The sequence below is a fragment of the Armigeres subalbatus genome, chromosome 3 (assembly GCF_024139115.2).
Source record: "Armigeres subalbatus isolate Guangzhou_Male chromosome 3, GZ_Asu_2, whole genome shotgun sequence".
In the NCBI taxonomy this organism is placed as follows: Eukaryota; Metazoa; Arthropoda; class Insecta; order Diptera; family Culicidae; genus Armigeres; species Armigeres subalbatus.
The window spans coordinates 317,455,243-317,477,117 of NC_085141.1; the positions used below are offsets into that span (position 1 = coordinate 317,455,243).

General features: G+C 42.8%; 1 protein-coding gene across 1 annotated transcript in view; it reads right to left on the reverse strand.

Moving 5' to 3' along the window:
* The window catches only part of LOC134225414 (frizzled-like), a 134,941-nt gene that overhangs the window by 22,159 nt on the left and 90,907 nt on the right, over positions 1–21,875 (reverse strand). Inside the window, exon 3 of the mRNA XM_062705474.1 lies at positions 8,516–8,710. Within this exon, the coding sequence (XP_062561458.1) occupies positions 8,516–8,710 (195 nt within the window). The remainder of the gene's footprint in view (positions 1–8,515; positions 8,711–21,875) is intronic.

The window sequence follows — 21,875 nt, forward strand, 5'->3', positions numbered from 1 at the left end:
TATTATTACAAGATCAACCAATGTCTGCTTGAGCTCGTACAAAGCTTTATTCAATCTACAAACTTTCGTTGATGCTGTCTCGCTCCGGAATCTCTCAGGTTGATTTCGTCGTCCAGATTGCCTTGAATGAGTCCATCTAGTAAATTATGAGATTCAACTGCGTGGCCAGCGCAAGAAGGTGACGGATAGTGGCGTAGTGAACAACAGGCGAGTAGGTTCCTATGTAGTCTACTTCTCTTATCTGTGAGTACACCTTTATCACAAGTCTTGCCTTATACCGTTCGATGGTGCCGTCCGGGTTGGTTTTAATTTTGAAAACCCATTCATTTTTCAAGAGTTTCCATCTTTTTGGAAGACCCACAAGACACAATGCCTAGTTAGCACCCAACACGTGGTACTCGGATTCTATCGGCTCAATTCATCGGTCCTAGTTCTCAAGCTGCCGATTACGTGATCACGTCCCTCGTGGTTATGTTAGTTATGTGGAGCTGCAAAATCCTGAGGAATAATACTGTACGTCACTTTAAAATCATCATACTTGTTTGGGAATCTGCGCTCAGTGCGGCTTGCACCATCGCACAGTGGCTAAAATCGTGTCTTGGGGGCGTTTATTTAATAGTACCTTTATTATGTGATTTAGCGTAATGGCGTCTTCGAGACATTTTATCAGTAAATTGAAGTGCTTTTATCAAGCCTTATGATCAATTCCCCTGAAAGTGAGATGAAAAATTGGAAGGCATACGTCCTCGCGAGAGTTGTAGTAAAAGTTCTCCTGAAAAACTTTGTCCAATACATCAAGTTCGTGACTTCATTACTTTTGGAGATTTTTTGATTTTTAAGTCAACAAGTTTTGAACATGTTCGATGTATAAGCATACAAGCATATGTAGACGCAAGGTACTTTGGTTCATCAACTCCTTGTAATGGTGATTGATTTCTACCTTGCATAGGGAGTGAGTGCTAGTAATGGACCCCGTGCGTATAATGGACCCCCTGAACAAAAACCGAGAGTTTACGCTTGAATCTACAATTTCCTGCAAACTTCCATAGGATAAAGTTGCTTCACTAATCAGGGTAGTAGTTCCATACAATTGTTTTGCACTGGGAGACTGAAATTTAGTTATATTAACTATTTATGAATGTAAACGCGCTAGAGGGTCCATTACTAGCACAGAAGGGGGAGTCCATAATAGGCAACAGGAACATGTGGAAATGGAACATGTTAATCAAATAGGGGGACCATAATACGTATGTAAACAAACTCGATGTTGCGTATTATGGACCCGGGGGTGGCCATAATAGGCAACCTGGCTACATAATTTTAAAATACATATTTTAGTAGTAAAAATGAATGTTTCACCACGTGTTATGTACGAAACGCGATGCTGATACCTGTTGCTTGTCATCTAGTGCTGAAGAATGGCAATTTGTCATGAGTCTTACTCTAGCGAAGCGATTGAAGTAAGTTTCCGTCGTTAAGGGGTCCATTATTAGCACTCACTCCCTAGTAGGAAATGATTTTTGATGAAACATTCCTTACATTCGCTTTCAACTGTACAGTTCAGGTATTAATTTAAAGTTCATTACTTGTACTTTGTTATGCGTATGAGATTGACTGCCACAATTTGCCCGTTGTCAAGTAGCAATTAAATCAAATGTGATTAAAATTAAACAAAACTATTACATATAACTTTTTTATTTTATAAGTTTTTGAGTCACTATAGCCACCAAACGGGGTATTTTTATATGATCTAGAACTTTCTGAAACAAAATGTCAAAATTAAAGTCAAAGAGATATAATGAAAAAAACATTTTAAAGGTTTTGTCTGCATGAAAAGTAAAAAAGGTCCAAAAGTAACAGAATAACGAACTTGGTGTCTTCTACAAAGTTTTTCAGAAGAACTCTTGTTACAACTTTTCTGAAGAATCAAACCTTCACAACATAAGAGGAAAAAATAGTAAGCTGAATACCTTCAAAGAAGCGCATTAACTTACTAATAAAATGACTCGAAGAAAACATCACGCTAAATTGGATAATAGAATTACTATTAAATAAACGCGCTCAAAATACGATTTTAGCCACTGTGCATCGTCGTAGTCATATCGCCGTCCATGATCTTTTGTTGATCGGCTTACCAGAAAACCTAAACCGACGGTTGAAACTCATCCAGATTACCCACATATCGGCCCTTAAAAACTTGCGTGCTCTTCAGGTTGTGTATTCGATAGGGCTTGGAACAGTCTTTACAACCAATCAGAACGTACGGTATTGTATTGGGATCCCACTTCGTACGCTTTTCGTTTGGAACGTTTTCGATTGGTCCGGCTATCGACGCTGCGTCTGCTCATAACCGTTTGTTTGTTGTCGGACAGAAGACATCTGGTTCGCTCCTGAATCGTCCGGTTCATGCGTTTAGTTAGCCCGTTCTACTCCATATTGCAAGGCATTGTTGTCTCGTAAAAAATACCGTGAGTCTTGAGGAATTCGACGATATGCTTACACATGCACTCGGCTAACCAACTTGTTTCAGTCGGTAGAAGCCATCCGTCTTATGGCTCATACAGATCTTTCCTGCTGTAGCGTTGTGCTTGATCCCACACGCATCTTTTGCGAAACCAATGCATCAGCCTTTCCGGCAAATACGACTCACAGAGATACACACTAACTTTTTCTGTGTCGAGCTCGGCAAAATTGGGCACCGCTGTAGCTCAGTAAATTTCAAAACTGAGCTTCGGCAGAAAATTTCGTTTATTACTGATTCTCAGCTAAATATTTGCTGTATCTCAGCAACTGAAACGTCACTTTCACTGAGATCTCGGCAAAAATCAGGTTTGCTGAAACTCGGCGATGTCCATATCGGGAAAAGAAAACGAATAATACTGAGATCTCGGCGAAAGAAAAAGTGTAAGGTTCGATGCGAGGTCTTTAACATTCCTTTCCTTCGGAAATCCTCGGAAAACACTTGGAAATTTCATCAGAAAACTTTTCGGAATTTCCTCGAGAAGCTATTTGAAGTTTCTTAAGGAAGCTTTTCGAATTTTTTTTCGGAAACGCTTCAGTAAATTCTTTGAAATGTCCTTATGACACGCTTCAAAGTTGCTTGAGAAACGCTTCAATTTTTTTTTGGAAGACTTTCTCTGCGAAATTTGTTGGAAAAACGCTAGAAAATATCTTGCAAAATTCTTCGGATTTTTCCAAAAACATCTTCGGATTTTTTTCGAGAAGCGCTCCGAAATTTTCCCGAGGCACTCCTCCGAGAAACGCTTCGAAATTTTCTCATGAAACATTTCAAAGTTCCTTGGGAAACGCATCAAAATTTCCTCGGGAAACGCTTCGAATATACCTTGGGAGACTCGTCGAGACACTCCTCAGCTTCAAACGCTTCAAAATGTATTTGGGAAACGCTTCAAAATTTTCTCGAGAATCACTTCGAAATTTCCGTGAGACACTCTTCCGGGAATTTTTCTCAGAAAACTTTTAAGAATTTATTCGAAAAACGCTTCAAAATCTCTTCGGGAAACGCTTCAAAATTTTCTTCGAGAAGCATTTCAAAACATCCACGGGAAATGTTTAGAAATGCCTCGCAAAACTCTTCGAAATTTCTTCGAAAAACAGGTTCGGATTTTTTTCAAGAAACGCTTCGAAATATTCTCATGAAATATAAAAGTTCCTTGGGAAGCGCATCAAAATTTTCTTGGGAAATGCTTTGAATATTCCTTTGGAGAATCTTCGAGACACTCCTCCGAAAAACGCTTCAAATTTTCCTCACGATTCAGGGACGAAATTTCATCACGCTTAATGTCCGACCACGATTTCTTAGAATCTAAAAAAAAGTCTGGCGTTGGAGTTTTAATCGTAATCTCTACAAATTTTGTATCAGAAATAAGAACTACCAAAAAAATATAAAAACTTTGAACATCTTTGGGTGAAATCTAACATTGCAGGAGAAACCCATGTTTTCTCCTCTGTGTATTGCCCACCGGAACATGCGCAAACAACATCTTTTGAAAGCTTTTTAAACACTGCAGAAGAAATTTTATCGGAACCTCCACCTGAAGTCAAAGAACTTATTTACGGAGACTTTAATCAATTTTTAATTAATGACTTTATTCCAGCTTCAGAAAAGGACCAAATTCTACTTACAGTCGCTGAGCAAAACGAAACACTAATGTTTATATTTGATAGAACTGCTAGCCTAGGACTTCCACCAACCAACCAAATCAATCACAATAAAAATCAACAGAACTGTTACCTTGATCTCCTACTAACGAATATTCAAGAAGATTTCTGTGTATCTGAATCATTGAATTCCTTATGGAAAAATGAAATATTCCACACGACAATCGAAAACTCTTTGTTCGTTTATGACCCATCAAAAACCCAGCAACTGTTACTTTGAAAAAGTCCTTGAATACCATAAAGCAAACTATGACAACATAAGACATAAGCTAAGTAGATTTAACTGGAAGCAAATTTTGGAGAATGAAGGTAATATTGAATTTTCCGTTGATGTGTTCTATAACATCATTTTTGATATTATTATTGACGAGGTTCCAAAAAGAAGAAAACGACGGAGCGGAAGCTCAAAATATCCAATTTGGTGCAATAGGCAAATACAAAATTTGAAGAATCGCAAACAAAAATTGCATAAAACCTACAAGCTAGACAATACGCATGGAAATTTGGAAAAATATTTAGACATCTGCGATCAATTGAAACTAACAATTGATGTAGCATTTGAAGAGCACAACAAAAGAACAGAAGACGAAATAAAGTCACACCAAAAGAATCTTCAAATCACTTCGAAATTTCCTCGAGTCACTCCAGAAATTTATCTCAGAAAACTCTTAAGAATTTATTCGAGAAACGCTTCAAAATTTCTTTGGAAAACGCTTCAAAACTTCCTCGAGAAACGTTTATAAATGTCCTCGCAAAACTCTTCGGAATTTCTTCGAGAACCAGGTTCGGAATTTTTTCATGAAACGCATCGAAAATTCCCCGAGACACTCCTCCGAGAAGCGCTTCGAAGTTTTCTCATGAAACACTTCAAATTTCCTTGAGAAACGCATCAGAATTTCCTCGGGAAACGCTTGGAATATTCCTTGGGAGACTCTTCGAGACACTCCTTCGAGAAACGCTTCGAAATTTCCTTAGGCTTCAAACGCTTCAAAATTTCCTCGGGATACACTTCGGAATATCTTTGGAAAATGCTTCAATATTTTTTCGAGAATCACTTCGAAATTTCCTCGAGATACTCCTTCGGAAATTTTTCTCGGAAAACTATTAAGAATTTATTCGAGAAACGCTTCAAAATTTCTGCGGGAAACGCTTTGAAATTTCCTCGGAAAAGGTTCAAAACTTCCTCGGGAAACGTTTCGAAAAGTCCTTGCAAAACTCTTCGGAATTTCTTCGAAAAACAGGTTCAGATTTTTTTCAAGAAACGCTTCTGAATTTCCCCGAGAAACGCTTCGAAATTTTGTCATGAAACGCTTCAAAGTTCCTTGGGAAACGCTTCAAAATTTCTTCGGGATACTTTTCGGAATTTCATCTCATTCTCTTTCATTTCATTCTTGGCAGACTTCGGAATTTCTTCGGGAAATGCTTGAATATTTTCTCGAGAATCACTTCGAAATTTCCTCAAGACACTCCTCCGAGAAATTTCCTCAGAAACTTCTTAAGAATAAAATTCGAGAAACACTTTAAAATTCACTTTGATGTCCTCGGGAAATATTTCGGAATATCGAACCGGCTTGTGAAATTATAAATCATAGGCGTGAAAAATTTTTTTTTGAAAAAAAAAAGCTTCTAAAAAAATTGTCTATGGGGGGGGGGTTATGCCCAAAACCACCCCCGTGGCTACGCCACTGGATCCGTGTAGTATGAATCAATCTCACAGTATAAAAATGTTACAGCATATATGATGTAACAAAAAGGCTCCATTCGATTCGACTCATTTTTCCATCACATTTTAAAATTAAAGGTTGCCATTTCTATGGAGCTTGCATTCAATATTGTATACAACAAAAAGTTGGATGTACAATTAAAGGTGTTTGAACATAAAAATATGGGTTCAAATATTTCCATAGCGTGTAATTTTCAGAATTTTAAACTGTGCAGTTTTGTCACATGCGGAATGAAAGAAATTAGAACTCATTTGTAACATGTTTATCTAAAGAAACGTTTAACTGCAAACGAAACTTCTAGCTGTGTGGTGCATTGAACAAATTGAACTCTACTAAATGAAAACAAATGTTTAAGCCTCAATACCTAATCCAATGTATTTTTATAGGAAAGATGCATGCTGCAACTTTCGTAATGTGATCTGAAGAACTAGAAGATAAACATTTGAAAAAAAGCACTCAACAATGTAAACCGGACAAATTGATCTTGATGGGATCTCCGTTAAAAGCCCTGTCATTTTTTCACATGTCTTCTGCAATACATCATATGCACTATCATCATCTTTAACTCCGGATGATCCAGTTACCGCACATCAATAGATCAATGAGAGAACTAAATACGAAACAATCCGGTTTATCGCCGCACAACCAACCGGTTTCGCTAAAGTTAGACGTCTTCCAGTCAGAGCAGTGTGCAGTGCAGTCGCTTTCTTTCCAACCTACGCCTCTGAACTCTTGTGGATGCTGTGCAACATCACCATCAGCGCACTAAAAAGTATGAAACGAGACCAGCTTGAAGAGTACCATTTCTTACGTCTTACAAACATTGAATCGCCGAGCCGCCACGAGAGGAGACTATTGAAAACACACTCCTCCAGGCATACCTGTCTTGAAAATCGAGGATTGTTTTTCCGTCTCGTCCCGCATCTGTGACTGCGGTAAGCTTTCTTCTGAGAAGTCCTGCCCGACTCGGCTTCCAATCCGTTGCAACTTTGATCGAAGAATCAACAAGTTGGACGGCGATGGGCAGTGACAGACAGTTTGACAAAAAGTGGAATAAATCCGCGTGCACTTTCCTCGCTATCGTCATTCAACGTTTGTCTATTCTTTTGAAATTGTGGGGAAAGCAAATTTATAAGATTTTCCAGCTCTCGGCCACTGTTGACCATCAACTTCTAGGGCACTGCAGGCAACGAGGAAAGAATTGCGCGCAAAGAAATGTGAAATATCAGCGTTTTTCATCTTTCCATTCTTTTAAGCCAACTGCATGAACACCAGCCAGCATTCCACCCCCTCCCCTTCCACGCGCACAGCACAGCAGCACCACATGGCATAAATATTTATATGAAACGCGAAAACAAAATACATTAATTCGACGGAGGGGGGACGGGGTAAAATGTGTAACGGTCACAATCCGCTGCGCTGCTGCTGGGCAATGGACAATAATGGAAGGCATTCATAAAGCCGCTCTGGATGGTGGGGACAGTTCACGTTATACCTTTTGTATTCATGAGCTCCGAACCGCTCGTTACGCATCCAGAATTACTTAACGAAGTTCTGGGACCATCAGTTGGTTCCTATACCTACAAAGAAATTGAAAATTCGAGTGACTTCAACTGTGGGTGACGAACCTTTCGAAGTGTTCGATCAAATTAATACTTTTTTCAAAGAACCTCGTTCATGGGCACCACTGTTCGAGTTTGCGTAAACTGGGCATGTATTTCTTGCTCAGAAAATGCATGTATTGTTCTTTTTCCCGTCGTTGTCTTCTTACTATCCCGTTCCTGTCGCGTTGTTGTCGCATTTGATGACAACTACGGCAACTATTTGCGGGCTTTGTTAATCCGTGCGTGCTTGACTCAACAGTGCTTAATCCCAACAACAGTCGGTTGCATTGTATATGAAGCATTCAACGTTCAACAGTAACTGGATGATCCTCGCCCTTGCTCGATGTTGAACATGAACATCGGTGGGCACAAATGACAACCCAGCGCTATATTTCGTCGCGGGGTGCGAGCCAGGAGCGTGGATTTGCAGCAGTGGAACGTGGAAAACATGTTCTCCGTCCGCAGTTGGTTCACGTCGTCGTTGTTCTACGTAGCTAGTCAGGCGTCGTTGCGTTTCATTTCCATGTCAGCTGGAGGGCCAAGTTCAATTCGTGGAAGGGCCTGATGTAGTTGTTTTGCATAAAAGTGCTGGGCTCGCTGGGTGATTCCAGGTGCAGTTTTATTGAAAACAATGTTCCGGGATTTATATCTGGCTTCACCGATAGCAAACTGAAGGTCAAAAATAAGCATGATCACCGACTAAATGAGCATTTATCACATTTACATAGTTTTTCCTTTCACTCGAAAGGTTCGTACGCATAGGTACAGTCAGTTAAGTCACTTGTTATGCATATGAGCCAAACTCTGTATCAGAAGTATGAAAATCAACACAAATAATGAGATTCTGAGACTTCGTGGCATTTTTAAATCATAATTATTTCGAAATTAGGATGGGAGACAAAATAACGTAAATAGCTTATGCACAGTCAATATTTAATGCATTGGTTCAAACGGTTAAGCAGGAAATCCCAACTACAAGTTAGTCAATTTCGTCATAAAAATCCTTACCTGCGTGATGGTCGCCAGCATCTGCATCCGGCCGAGTTTGATGTGCGGCTGGAACGGCTCCCGGCACGCTACCGAGTCGCCTGCCCCCAGCCCGGCCACGTACGCACAGCCAACGATCAGATAACAGATCGCCAGGAACACGATCGGCCGCTCCGGATATCGAAAGCGCGAAGAATCGATCAGAAACGTGAGCACCTGAAATGGAGAAAGCGCGTGTGAGTGTTGAGCATGGGTATCTCGTGTTTCGTTGGAATAGGCATGTTGTTTTGTGAGTCGAATTGAAACGCGAAACGGAGAAAGATAACAAACCAAGCAAATTTATAAAACTTTATTACGGCCCGACGGGTTTCCGAATAGGGGCAACGCCATCAATTGTCTGGACGGATTTAATTTCTACCCATCAATCAGCCTCATTAGAATGCGGATTTTCGTGTGACGACTCGGTTCCATACGGGGCCATACGCGAAAGAAGATCGATCGTAAATTGAGCTCGCCAGAGCTAATGCTCGCACGGCTTTCAAACGAGCATGAATCACACGAGCCTGAGTGATTCATATCGCAATTGGAGTGTCTTTCAATTTACCGCTCGATGCAAATTGGAACAAAATATGTACGGTTCGAGATTTTCTGATTTCTCATACCCTCGTATACAAATAAGGTCTACACGATCTTTCTTCTCTTGTGAGCTGAAGTTGCCATCAAAGGGGCTTTGGTCGTTCGAAAGCCCAACGATAAATTCGCCACTCGTCGCCGTCGTCGTCATCATCGTCATCCAGTCCGAAGTGGAGGGTTTTAATGAACTTCTTTATTCATGAGCGGATATTCCAGGCGCGACCAGAACAAGGAACCCAATCCGAAGAAACCAAACAACAAAGCGAAAGAAGTTTCTTAATAACACCGAAGACCAACTCGCGCACAACATGTGCTCCGGTTTTGCCACCAACTGTTTTCCCCCTTCACGACACACGGTGGGCGTCGGACTTTCATTGCTTATTCCTGAGGTTGGCAGCGCGCATTGGATCCACCACCATCACCATTCATCAGCATGGGTTCTCTGACGACAACAACGACCGGCGCGCAACTGGCCATGTTTATCGAGTTCTAGCGAACATCCATCCTGCGCGGTTGGGGCGACTACCATTCCGGGCCCAGTTTACCTTGCCGACAACCATCGTCGTCGTCGTCGACGGTCGCTTCGCTCCGGTTTGCCTAGCTGGAAGCATATGAGCGAAATCGCGACTCTCAATCATCAACCGGAGGGGTGCCACTTTCGACGGCTAGCGGCTGGCTACCGCACAGTGATGTGAGACACTGAAGGGGAGCAATCGGCGGTCAGGGGAAGGCAATTTGGACTTCCTCTGGCGAGTCGGATCTCGGATCATCAACACCGCATTGGCGTGCTGTGTGTTGCTGGAATAATTCGTTTGCGCAGGGAGTAGGTTTGTGGTAGCGCGTGATTTCGCGAGCGATCGTTATTGATCGCGCTCGAGATGGGGATCTAACAGGAAGCATTATTCCGGGTTTCGGGTGAAATTGATCACCGCGGTCATTAGTGGAATTAAGATAGATTTGTTTCTTTGATGTGTGTACTATGGAACTGAGGAATGATAATGGATATGAATGATGAAATGGGAAACGTGGAAATGGGATCCAACATAAAAAAAAATGAAGATAAGTTTACTTTAGATGTTCACAAATTTCAACTGCCTTTAACCTAGCGGTTTTTCAAATTGCAATTTCTTTCACATAGTACCATTTGGTTTTATTTTTCAAGACAGTAGTTATTAATTGAAAAGGTTAGCATTAAAGGAAAGTTAGTGGCATATTGGTCATTACATTTTTTTATTACATTTTCTCGCATTGCCAGAAGGGCTTCATATCAGGAAATCTTACACAAATCTACTAGAATTTTCGACAGAAAATTCTCACAATAAATTTCCTGTATTTTCTCAAAAAGATTCAAAAATAGCTTCAACCAAAATTTCCTCCGAGGTTTCATGGAACATTTTTTGTAGTTTTCATATATGATCACATACAGTATTGTGTGTGTTTGTGTTTGTGTGACCCAGCTGAGGGCGTTGGTTAGGTAGTACTACGAATAATTTGATCATATCTCATGCTCCGATTCACCTCTGAAGCAAAAAGGATTCTCCAGGAAGTGTATGGAATGGGATGAACTAGTTGTTCATAACAGATACAGCAAAACTTCACAAAGACCTCGTTATTCGTACCAACTACTCTAGGATTAGAAGGTCGAGAATTGCCCCCGTTACTAACTAAAGCGTGAACGAAATACCTGGGACTCTTACAATATCCGCAGCAATAGCGACAAACAATGCCCTATACGTATTTGGTGGCATTTTTTAGTTTCTAGCTAGCTGCGCTATCAGAATACATGATCAGAAAGTAAAGAATGGGAACGTGCTCACTGATTTAGTTCCTCCACTACTGTTGGCTTCCTTGCTTGCGACATAAAGCCATGGATCGAATTAAGTTTTATGACGGCACCGGCTCTCCTGCATACGTCAGAATAAATAGCAAAGAGCTTCGCACTGGTAAGCTGCAGTGATAGAAAATCCGACTTATTGGACACCCGAACGTTAACTGTTCAATCGTTTCCGGCTGTCTTCTTTTTCTGATGGGCACCGATCCGTCGAGCGCAACTCGTTCGGTTTCATGAATACAATAGATCTTCAAAACTTGACACCGTAACAGTCACAATATCTTCATAGTTCGCTATAACAAGAACATCAGTCGAATTGTAATACACCCGATTCTGTTTTTACACGGATTTTTGTTACATGGCCGTGTAAAAAAATTCCTATGCAATTTTTTTGCAAAGTTGCTCCATTTTGCATGATTCGTCGAGAAATCAAAAAACTTTTTTACACGGATTATCAAATTTTGAACTGAATACACGGAACGCATCTCCCGTGTAAAAAAAAAAAGAATCGGGTGGATTTTGGCGGTGTTTATCAAACACAAAAAAATGACAAGCAGATTTTTTAAATGCGTCCGTTCGCGATGCTTACTAGGATCTCAGTTTCCATATAATAGACTGTATTCGATGAAAATGTGACATATTAAGTAGCTTATAACTTTTCAACGTGTGATGAAATGTTGACAGAGCTGGCTAGAAGTGTAATGTGTACATGTACAATGACAAAAATTTACTGCCCATGATTTCATAGTTGACGTATCAACCATCGCACTTTCGCATGTATTTGGGATGATTCAGAGACAAATATCGAAAATCTTAAACATTCTAACCTGTGGACACTTGAATGAGGCTTGAAACATGCCACGTATCGATATTACAGTAGTTTAATTACCGTAGTTACCACGTGGGAAGTCTAATTCGGTGAAATTTGGAATGTTTATCATGGACACAGGGCTGGAAGCGACCAATGCCGCTCAAAATAGTGACTTTAGTGACCAAAGCTGACGAAAAAAGGGACCAAATAGTGACTTTCAGTTGCAGAAAAAGTGACCAAATAGTGACTTTTAGTTTCAGTTGCAAGTTTGATGAGACGAATTCAAGCGTTTTTGGGTCGAAGGAGAATCTTTTTTCGTAATTTGTGGCGGAGAACAATTTTCACTCACCACAATCTCATAACGAACTCAGAAGAGAAACGTAAATCGTGCAAGCTAACTTTTATCTACTCAGTTACTAAGTAAAATTGTATTGGCCGCTCTTTTTTTTATCACACGGAAACTAAATATCAGTCAGTCAGTCAAAAGCAGGATTACTCAAAATTATTAGTAGTCCTGCTAGCAAATCAAATGTTTGTGCCACTGGAAGTGAACGAAACAAGGTTATCACTTATAAGACCTGTGTTTCTTTTCCGAAAAATGGTTTCTCGGCAAAAATGCGTGAAGGAATATTCTCTTCTTGTGAGAATGAGTGATAATTACGATCATTGGATTAGCTAAACACCTACTTAAGAAAGCTGCAGATTTGTCACATGTGCCATGGAATTATGCAAAAGAAACAACAGTACGGATCGTTTTGGTAGAAAACGAAACAACGAGCCTGGGATTAAACGCTCGACCTCCTGCTTATAATGCAGGACCATCGGGCTCGACTTATTCAAAAGTTATCAAAAGCTAACAACTCTAACAAAATCTAAAAAAAAATCACAGTTTTTCATATTTGAATCTTTTACATTTATGCCATTTAATGCCATTTAAAATGTATAAAATATCATCATAATATATTTTGAAAAATTCTAAAATATTGATCGAAGTGGATGTTGGAAGAAAAAAACGGCTTTTTCTCATGTCCTTACATATTTAATGTACCTCCCCTCAATTCGATTGCAGTATAATCATAGATACAAATATCATTATTAAGCAATTAATTGCATATTATTCGGCAACTCGGCCGTACGAAAACCATTTTTTTTGTTAAATATCTTAGCTGTGCATATGCACAGCATATGTTTCGAAATGGACAAATTGATATGAAATTTGCGAAAAAGAATCCACGTGTCTTGGAGGACTCAGACCTCAACCTCCTACTCTCTAGATAGGCGTGATAACCCCTACACAACAAGACCACTTAAAGGTCACGTTTGCGGAAAAAGCCATCAGAATCTGAGTACCAACCTCCACCGCGGTTAGCTCTCTTTTGCAAATTGAATATCTTTCGGATGCTTGATTTGCCCAATCTCCACATTTGCTTTACTGTTGTATATCCACAGCCAAGCGAGTGCACATTGTTTATTAAACGAGAGGATCGCACTCCATGCCCCCCAGCAACGGACTGGGCGGGACGGTATAGAATGCGAATTCAATCGCACTCTGCTGTGCCAAAGGCTTGCTTGGCTAAAGCATTTGATGAGTTTGATTGCCTTCACGTAAACGGTCGCGTGTACTCAGACGACTAATGACGGTGAAAGACCGACACTTGATTACAATTAATTGCATATTATTCGGCAACTCGGCCGTACGAAAACCATTTTTTTGTTAAATATCTTAGCTGTGCATATGCACAGCATATGTTTCGAAATGGACAAATTGATATGAAATTTGCGAAAAAGAATCCACGTGTCTTGGAGGGACTCAGAACCCTCAACCTCCTACTCTCTAGATAGGCGTGATAACCCTACACAACAAGACCACTTAAAGGTCACGTTTGCGGAAAAGCCATCAGAATCCGAGTACCAACCTCCACCGCGGTTAGCTCTCTTTTTGCAAATTGAATATCTTCGGATATTCGTGATTCTTTTTCGCAAATTTCATATCAATTTGTCCATTTCGAACATATGCTGTGCATATGCACAGCTAAGATATTTAACAAAAATGGTTTTCTGTACGGCCGAGTTGCCGAATAATATGCAATTAATTGTAATCAAGTGTCGGTCTTTCACCGTCATTAGTCGTCTGAGTACACGCGACCGTTTACGTGAAGGCAATCAAACTCATCAAATGCTTTAGCCAAGCAAGTTTTGGCACAGCAGAGTGCGATTGAATTCGCATTCTATACCGTCCCGCCCAGTCCGTTGCTGGGGGCATGGAGTGCGATCCTCTCGTTTAATAAACAATGTGCACTCGCTTGGCTGTGGATATACAACAGTAAAGCAAATGTGGAGATTGGGCAAATCAAGCATCCGAAAGATATTCAATTTGGTAAAAAGAGAGCTAAACTGCGGTGGAGGTTGCCTTCTGGATTCTGATGGCTTTTCCGCAAACGTGACCTTTAAGTGGTCTTGTTGTGTAGGGGTTATCACGCCTATCTAGAGAGTAGGAGGTTGAGGGTTCGAGTCCCTCCAAGACACGTGGATTCTTTTTCGCAAATTTCATATCAATTTGTCCATTTCGAAACATATGCTGTGCATATGCACAGCTAAGATATTTAACAATCATTATTAAGATTTAAAAATAATTATTTTTATTCTACCAAAATATCACGCGCTGCTGTCAAAAGTCGAATTTGAAAATATTCGGAGGGTATTGTTCCTTCTCCAAGAACTTGCTTTCATGAAAGTAGAAAAGTGCTCCCTGAACTTTTAAATATTTTTCCTCCAAAAAACGCAAATTTTTCGACTTGTTGTGCATATTCATGAATGATTTTTGCTATGGAATTCGACAGCGCATGCAATCTTCGAAATTGGGGAGTCTTAATCCCCTTTTTTTATCTATTGTATTTATTTGACAGGCTCAGGCGTGTATAACACTTAACGGAGCCGAGACTATTAATGATATTTACAATCGATATCATCTTATTATCAACAGTTAGTAAGGGAAAGGGACAAAGACCAAGATACTCGTGGCGACTCAAGGTTAGATTGCGTAATTTGGTGATGGACGGGGTTGGGATTTAGGTTTGAGGTATTTCAGCTGCTCATCCGGGTATTTGACGTCATGTCTGGTTTGGCGTTGCGTCGTGCTCGAGTTTTGGTTTTTCAGGGAGCATCTTCCGGATGGCCAGAGCTTCATGGTACACGAAACAATAAGACAGAGACAAGTTAATCCCCTTTAAATGATATCTACTCAATAAATGTTTTTACGAACGAACCCTTTATTACATCTATATCTACAAAAAAAATCATCCGCTTTAGCACAATTTATATTTTCTTGAATTTTCTCGCCAATTTTATGTGTCACTAATGAGAGATCAAGTCTCCTAATATTCGGGCAACAATTACAAATCCAAATATCCTGAAATTGTAATGGAATGTAGGATTTTTTATCAGTAAAAACAATTTAGCATACTGATGGCTTTGTGCTGTGAAAAAATGATAGCATTTGGTCATTGTTGGGAGGAGTTGTTCAAATTTTTTGCAGCCCCTAAAAAAATCTTCAGGAGGGACAAAACACAGTAAATAATAGAGTAAATAAGATTTGAGGGCAGCAGGGACTATGTCCAAGGGCTTGACGATCCCTCCCCAGGCCATCTGCGAGTTGTGGGGCTTGCCTAGGATGTGGTGGGGTTTGACAGTGGGCCCTGTTAAACCTCTATAAAAAGCTGCATGTATCCGCAAGTAGGCTCCACCAAAGCGACCGTGTGCCGCTCAAAGCGCACAAGCCCAAGTCCTGGTGTTAGGTGGGACGCTAAACAGCCCTGACACGACGGCCCTCCGACGAGACAGGAGGTTTGCGCAGGCCCAATAAGCCGCCTAGAAAACCAATCATTACGAACAATATAAGAGATAATGCGACTCGATATAATCGGCAAAGACCCAGGCGACGAATACAGGATCACGATTGGAAGCTTGGAACATGGAATTGCAAGTCGCTAGGTTTCGCAGGTTGCGACAGGATGATCTACGATGAATTACATCCCCGCAATTTCGACATCGTGGCGCTGCAGGAGATTTGCTGGACAGGACAGAAAGTGTGGAAAAGCGGGCATCGAGCGGCTACCTTCTACCAAAGCTGTGGCACCACCAACGAGCTGGGAACCGGCTTCATAGTGCTGGGTAAGATGCGCCAACGCGTGATTGGGTGGCAGCCAATCAACGCAAGGATGTGCAAGCTGAGGATTAAAGGCCGTTTCTTCAACTATAGCATCATCAACGTGCACTGCCCACACGAAGGGAGACCCGACGACGAGAAATAAGCGTTCTACGCACAGCTGGAGCAGACATACGATGGATGCCCACTGCGGGACGTTAAAATCGTCATCGGTGACATGAACGCACAGGTACCCGAGCAGGAGCGACGACCTCGATAACAGAAATTGGTATGATTTAGCCTTGCATAAGAGGTAAAATACCAAGAAATAATACCAAAAACTTATATGCAGAATACTTGATGCATACCATGCTTAGGTATTTCAATACCAAACAAATAATAATTGGTTATGCATTTGGTATTGAAATTCAATTTAATAACTGAGTTTGTTATGGCTTAAGTATTGTGCATATTAGTTTTTGGTATTATTCCTTTGGTATTTTACCTCTTATGCAGGGCTAGTTCATAACAGAGTATGGTATCAATAACAGAATTAAGTATTATTTAGCCAATTTCTCCTGCTCGGGTAGGAAGGGAGGAAATGTATAAACCGGTCATCGGACCGGATAGTCTGCACACCGTATCGAATGACAACGGCCAACGATGCATAAACTTCGCAGCCTCCCGCGGAATGGTAGTCCGAAGCACCTTCTTTCCCCGCAAAAATATCCACAAGGCCACATGGAGATCACCTAACCAAGAAACGGAAAACCAAATCGACCACGTTCTAATCGACGGTAAATTCTTCTCCGACATCACGAACGTCCGCACTTACTGCAGTGCGAATATTGAATCCGACCACTACCTCGTTGCAGTATGCCTGCACTACAAAACTCTCGACGGTGTACAACACGCGTCGAAGTCGGACGCCGCGGCTTAACATTGGGCGGCTACAAGACGGTAGACTCAGCCCAAGAATACGCGCGCAGCAGCTGGAAGTGGCACTTCCAACGGACGAGCAGCCAGGTGCAGCATTTCTTGAAGATGGCAGGAGAAATACTCGTAGTACCGAAGCCACTGGCTAGGCACGGTGCCCCGGATCAGAGAAATGACTGGTATGACGGCGAATGTGAGCAGTTAGTGGAAGAGAAGAATGCAGCATGGGCGAGACTGCTGCAACACCGCACGAGGGCGAACGAGGCACGATATAAAACAGGCGCGGAACAGACAAAACTCGATTTTCCGGAGGAAAAAGCGCCAGCAGGAAGATCGAGACCGTGAAGAGACGGAGCAACTGTACCGCGCTAATAACACACGAAAAGTTCTATGAGAAGTTGAACCGTTCACGTAAGGGCCACGTGCCACAGCTTGATATGTGGGACATAAACGGAACCTTCTTACGAACGAGCGTGAGGTGATCCAAAGGTGGCGGCAGCACTACGAAGAACACCTGAATGGCGATGTGGCAGACGAAGATGGCGGTATGGTGATGGACCTGGGGAGAACGCGCGCAGGACATAATTCTACCGGCCCGGATCTCCAGGAAATCCAGGAGGAGATTGGCCGGCTCAAGAGCAACAAAGCCCCTGGGGTTGACCAACTACCAGGAGAGCTATTTAAACACGGTGGTGAGGCACTGGCTAGAGCGCTGCACTGGGTCATTACCAAGATTTGGGAGGAGGAAGTTTTGCCGCAGGAGTGGATGGAAGGTGTCGTGTCCCATCTACAAAAGGGCGATAAGCTGGATTGTAGCAACTACCGCGCAATCACATTGCTGAACGCCGCCTACAAGGTACTATCCCAAATTTTATGCCGTCGACTAGCACCAACTGCAAGGGAGTTCGTGGGGCAGTACCAGGCGGGTTTTATGGGCGAACGCTCCACCACGGACCAGGTGTTTGCCATTCGCCAAGTACTGCAGAAATGCCGCGAATACAACGTGCCCACACATCATCTATTCATCGACTTCAAAGCCGCATATGATACAATCGATCGAGACCAGCTATGGCAGCTAATGCACGAACACGGCTTTCCGGATAAACTGACACGGTTGATCAAAGCAACGATGGATCGGGTGATGTGCGTAGTTCGAGTTTCAGGGGTATTCTCGAGTCCCTTCGAAACCCGCAGAGGGTTACGGCAAGGTGATGGTCTTTCGTGTTTGCTATTCAACATCGCTTTGGAAGGTGTAATACGAAGAGCAGGGATTAACACGAGTGGTACAATTTTCAATAAGTCCGTCCAACTATTTGGTTTCGCCGACGACATAGATATTATGGCACGTAACTTTGAGAAGATGGAGGAAGCCTACATCAGACTGAAGAGGGAAGCTAAGCGGATCGGACTAGTCATCAACACGTCGAAGACGAAGTACATGATAGGAAGAGGTTCAAGAGAAGACAATGTGAGCCACCCACCGCGAGTTTGCATCGGTGGTGACGAAATCGAGGTGGTAGAAGAATTTGTGTACTTGGGCTCACTGGTGACTGCCGAAAATGACACCAGCAGAGAAATTCGGAGACGCATAGTGGCTGGAAATCGTACGTACTTTGGACTCCGCAAGATGCTCCGATCGAATAGAGTTCGCCGCCGTACCAAACTGACAATCTACAAAACGCTAATTAGACCGGTAGTCCTCTACGGACACGAGACCTGGACGATGCTCGTGGAGGACCAACGCGCACTTGGAGTTTTCGAAAGGAAAGTGCTGCGTACCATCTATGGTGGGGTGCAGATGGCGAACGGTACGTGGAGGAGGCGAATGAACCACGAATTGCAACAGCTGTTGGGAGAACCATCACACCGTTCCACCGTTCACACCGCGAAAATCGGACGACTGCGGTGGGCCGGGCACGTAACCAGAATGTCGGACAGTAACCTGTTGAAAATGGTTCTCGACAACGATCCGACAGGCACAGGAAGGCGATGTGTGCAGCGGGCAAGGTGGATCGATCAGGTGGAAGATGACTTGCGGACCCTCCGTAGACTGCGTGGTTGGCGACGTGTAGCTATGGACCGAGCCGAATGGAGAAGACTCTTATATACCGCACAGGCCACTTCGGCCTTAGTCTGAATAAATAAAAATAATAAGATTGTCAATCCAAAAAATAACTCGCCACATAACGATCATTTGTCTAGAGGATTTATTAGAAAAATACGCTAGTCTCCCAAAGGGGTCAAGTCTCTCAAGGAATCAAGTCTCCCCACCTTCCCTTTCTGTAGAAAGTCTTATAGTTAAAAACATCCAAATAGTCAGGTCTCCTGCTTACTTGACCATATACCAATTCATGAATTCTGACGTAAAACAGCTTCAATTAGCTACTGGTGAAATGCCAATAAGAGCAGCGAGTAAAATGGCTGGCGAAGTTTCAGAGCAATCAGAGTTTTCCCAAGATCCGTAATTTCATTTCCGCCATGAACAAAGCATCATCCGACGGATACATAAAGCTTCATTCATAAATCTTAGTCAATAGTTTCAAAATAGTTGAAAATAGTGACTTTTTGCGTGAAAAAGTGACTTTAGTGACTTGAGGTCGAAAAAAGAGACTTTTTAGTGACTTGCCCTAAAAAAGTGACCAAGTCACTAAAAACTGACCTGCTACCAGGCCTGTGGACAGTTTATCATAATCTGTCAAGGTATTAAATCTGTTCAAGCGTCTGTAGGAAAGGTCGCGTACATAATGGCTTTTTGCAGTTGAAAAGGGGTTGAAGGCGTTAAACTTTAGAGGGACTGGAAACGATCGGTTCAGGATCAATTCAATTGGAGAAGGATACTGTATTCGGCGTTAGCTTAACCCTAGTAGTTTTGAAAAAGCAAGAAAATATATGAAAATTGTAGATCTCGAAAATTGAATCACAGACAAACAGACTTAAATCTTAGAGAAAATCAATTAAAAAATTCTCGTCATCGGAAAATATTGGAACCCTAGCGCCATCTGTTGCACAATCTACTCGAATCAATCGAATTCTAGAAGCAACGCCTTCAGTATCCACTTATATAGCATCGGCATCGCATCTAAGGAGGCAGCAGGGACTATGTCCAAGGGCTCCCTCCCCAGGCCCTCTGCGAGTTGTGGTGCCTGTCTAGGATGTGTTGGGGTTTGACAGTGGGCCCTGTTAAACCTTTATAAAAAGCTGCATGTATCCGCGAGTAGGCTCCGCCAAAGCTACCGTGTGCCGCTCAAAGCGCACAAGCCCAAGTCCTGGTGTTAGGTGGAACGGTAAACAGCCCTGACACGACGGCCCACCGACGAGACAGGAGAATTGCGCAGGCCCAATAAGCCGATTTTAAAAACAATCATTACGAACGACTCGATACAATCTGCAACGACCTAGGCGACGAATAAAGGATCACGATTAGAAGCTTGGAACATGGAACTGCAAGTCGCTAGGCTTTGCAGGTTGCGACAGGATAATCTACGATGAATTACATCCCCGCAACTTCGACGTCGTAGCCGTAGCGCTGCAGGAAATCTGCTGGACAGGACAGAAAGCTTGACAGAAAGTTTGGAAAAGCGGGCATCGAGCGGCTACCTTCTACCAAAGCTGTGGCACCACCAACGAGCTGGGAACCGGCTTCATAGTGCTGGGAAAGATGCGCCAACGCGTGATTGGGTGGCAGCCAATCAACGCAAGGATGTGCAAGCTGAGGATAAAAGGCCGATTCTTCAACTATAGCATCATCAACGTGCACAGCCCCGACGACGAGAAAGAAGCGTTCTATGCACAGCTAGAGCAGACATACGATGGATGCCCACTGCGGGACGTCAAAATCGTCATCGGTGACATGAACGCTCAGGTAGGAAGGATAAAAATATATAGACCGGTCAGCGGATCGGATAGTCTCTCAAACGACAACGGCCAACGCAGCATAAAATTTGCAGCCTTCCGCGGAATGGTAGTCCGAAGCACTTTCTCCCCCCGCAAGACTATCCGCCATATGGAAATCACCTAATCAAGTAACGGAAAACCAAATTGACCACGTTCTAATCGACGGTAAATTCATCTCCGACATCACGAACGTACGCACTTATTGCAGTGCGAATATTGAATCCGACCACTACCTAGTTGCAATATTTCTGCGCTCAAAACTCTCGACGGTGATCAACACGCGTCGGAGTCGTCCGCCGCGGCTAAACATTGGGCGGCTACAAGACGGTAGACTAGCCCAAGACTACGCGCAGCAGCTGGAAGTGGCACTCCCAACGGAAGAGCAGCTAGGCACAGCGTCTCTTGAAGATGGCTGGAGAGATATTCGATCCGCCATTGGAAGCACCGCAACTGCTGCACTAGGCACGGTGCCCCCGGATCAGAGAAACGACTGGTATGACGGCGAATGTGAGCAGTTAGTTGAGGAGAAGAATGCAGCATGGGCGAGATTGCTGCAACACCGCACGAGGGCGAACGAGGCACGATATAAACAGACGGGGAACAGACAAAACTCGATTTTCCGGAGGAAAAAGCGTCAGCAGGAAGATCGAGATCGTGAAGAGACGGAGCAACTGTACCGCGCTAATAACGCACGAAAGCTCTATGAGAAGTTGAACCGTTCACGTAAGGGCCACGTGCCACAGCCTGATATGTGTAAGGACATAAACGGGAACCTTCTTACGAACGAGCGTGAGGTAATCCAAAGGTGGCTGCTCCACTATGAATAACACCTGAATGGCGATGTGGCAGACGAAGATGGCGGTATGGTGATGGACCTGGGGGAACGCGCGCAGGACATAATTCTACCGGCTCCGGATCTCCAGGAAATCCAGGAGAAGATTGGCCGGCTCAAGAACAACAAAGTCCCTGGGGTTGACCAACTACCAGGAGAGCTATTTAAACACGGTGGTGAGGCACTGGCTAGAGCGCTGCACTGGTTCATTACCAAGATTTGGGAGGAGGAAGTTTTGCCGCAGGAGTGGATGGAAGGTGTCGTGTGTCCTATCTACAAAAAGGGCGATAAGCTGGATTG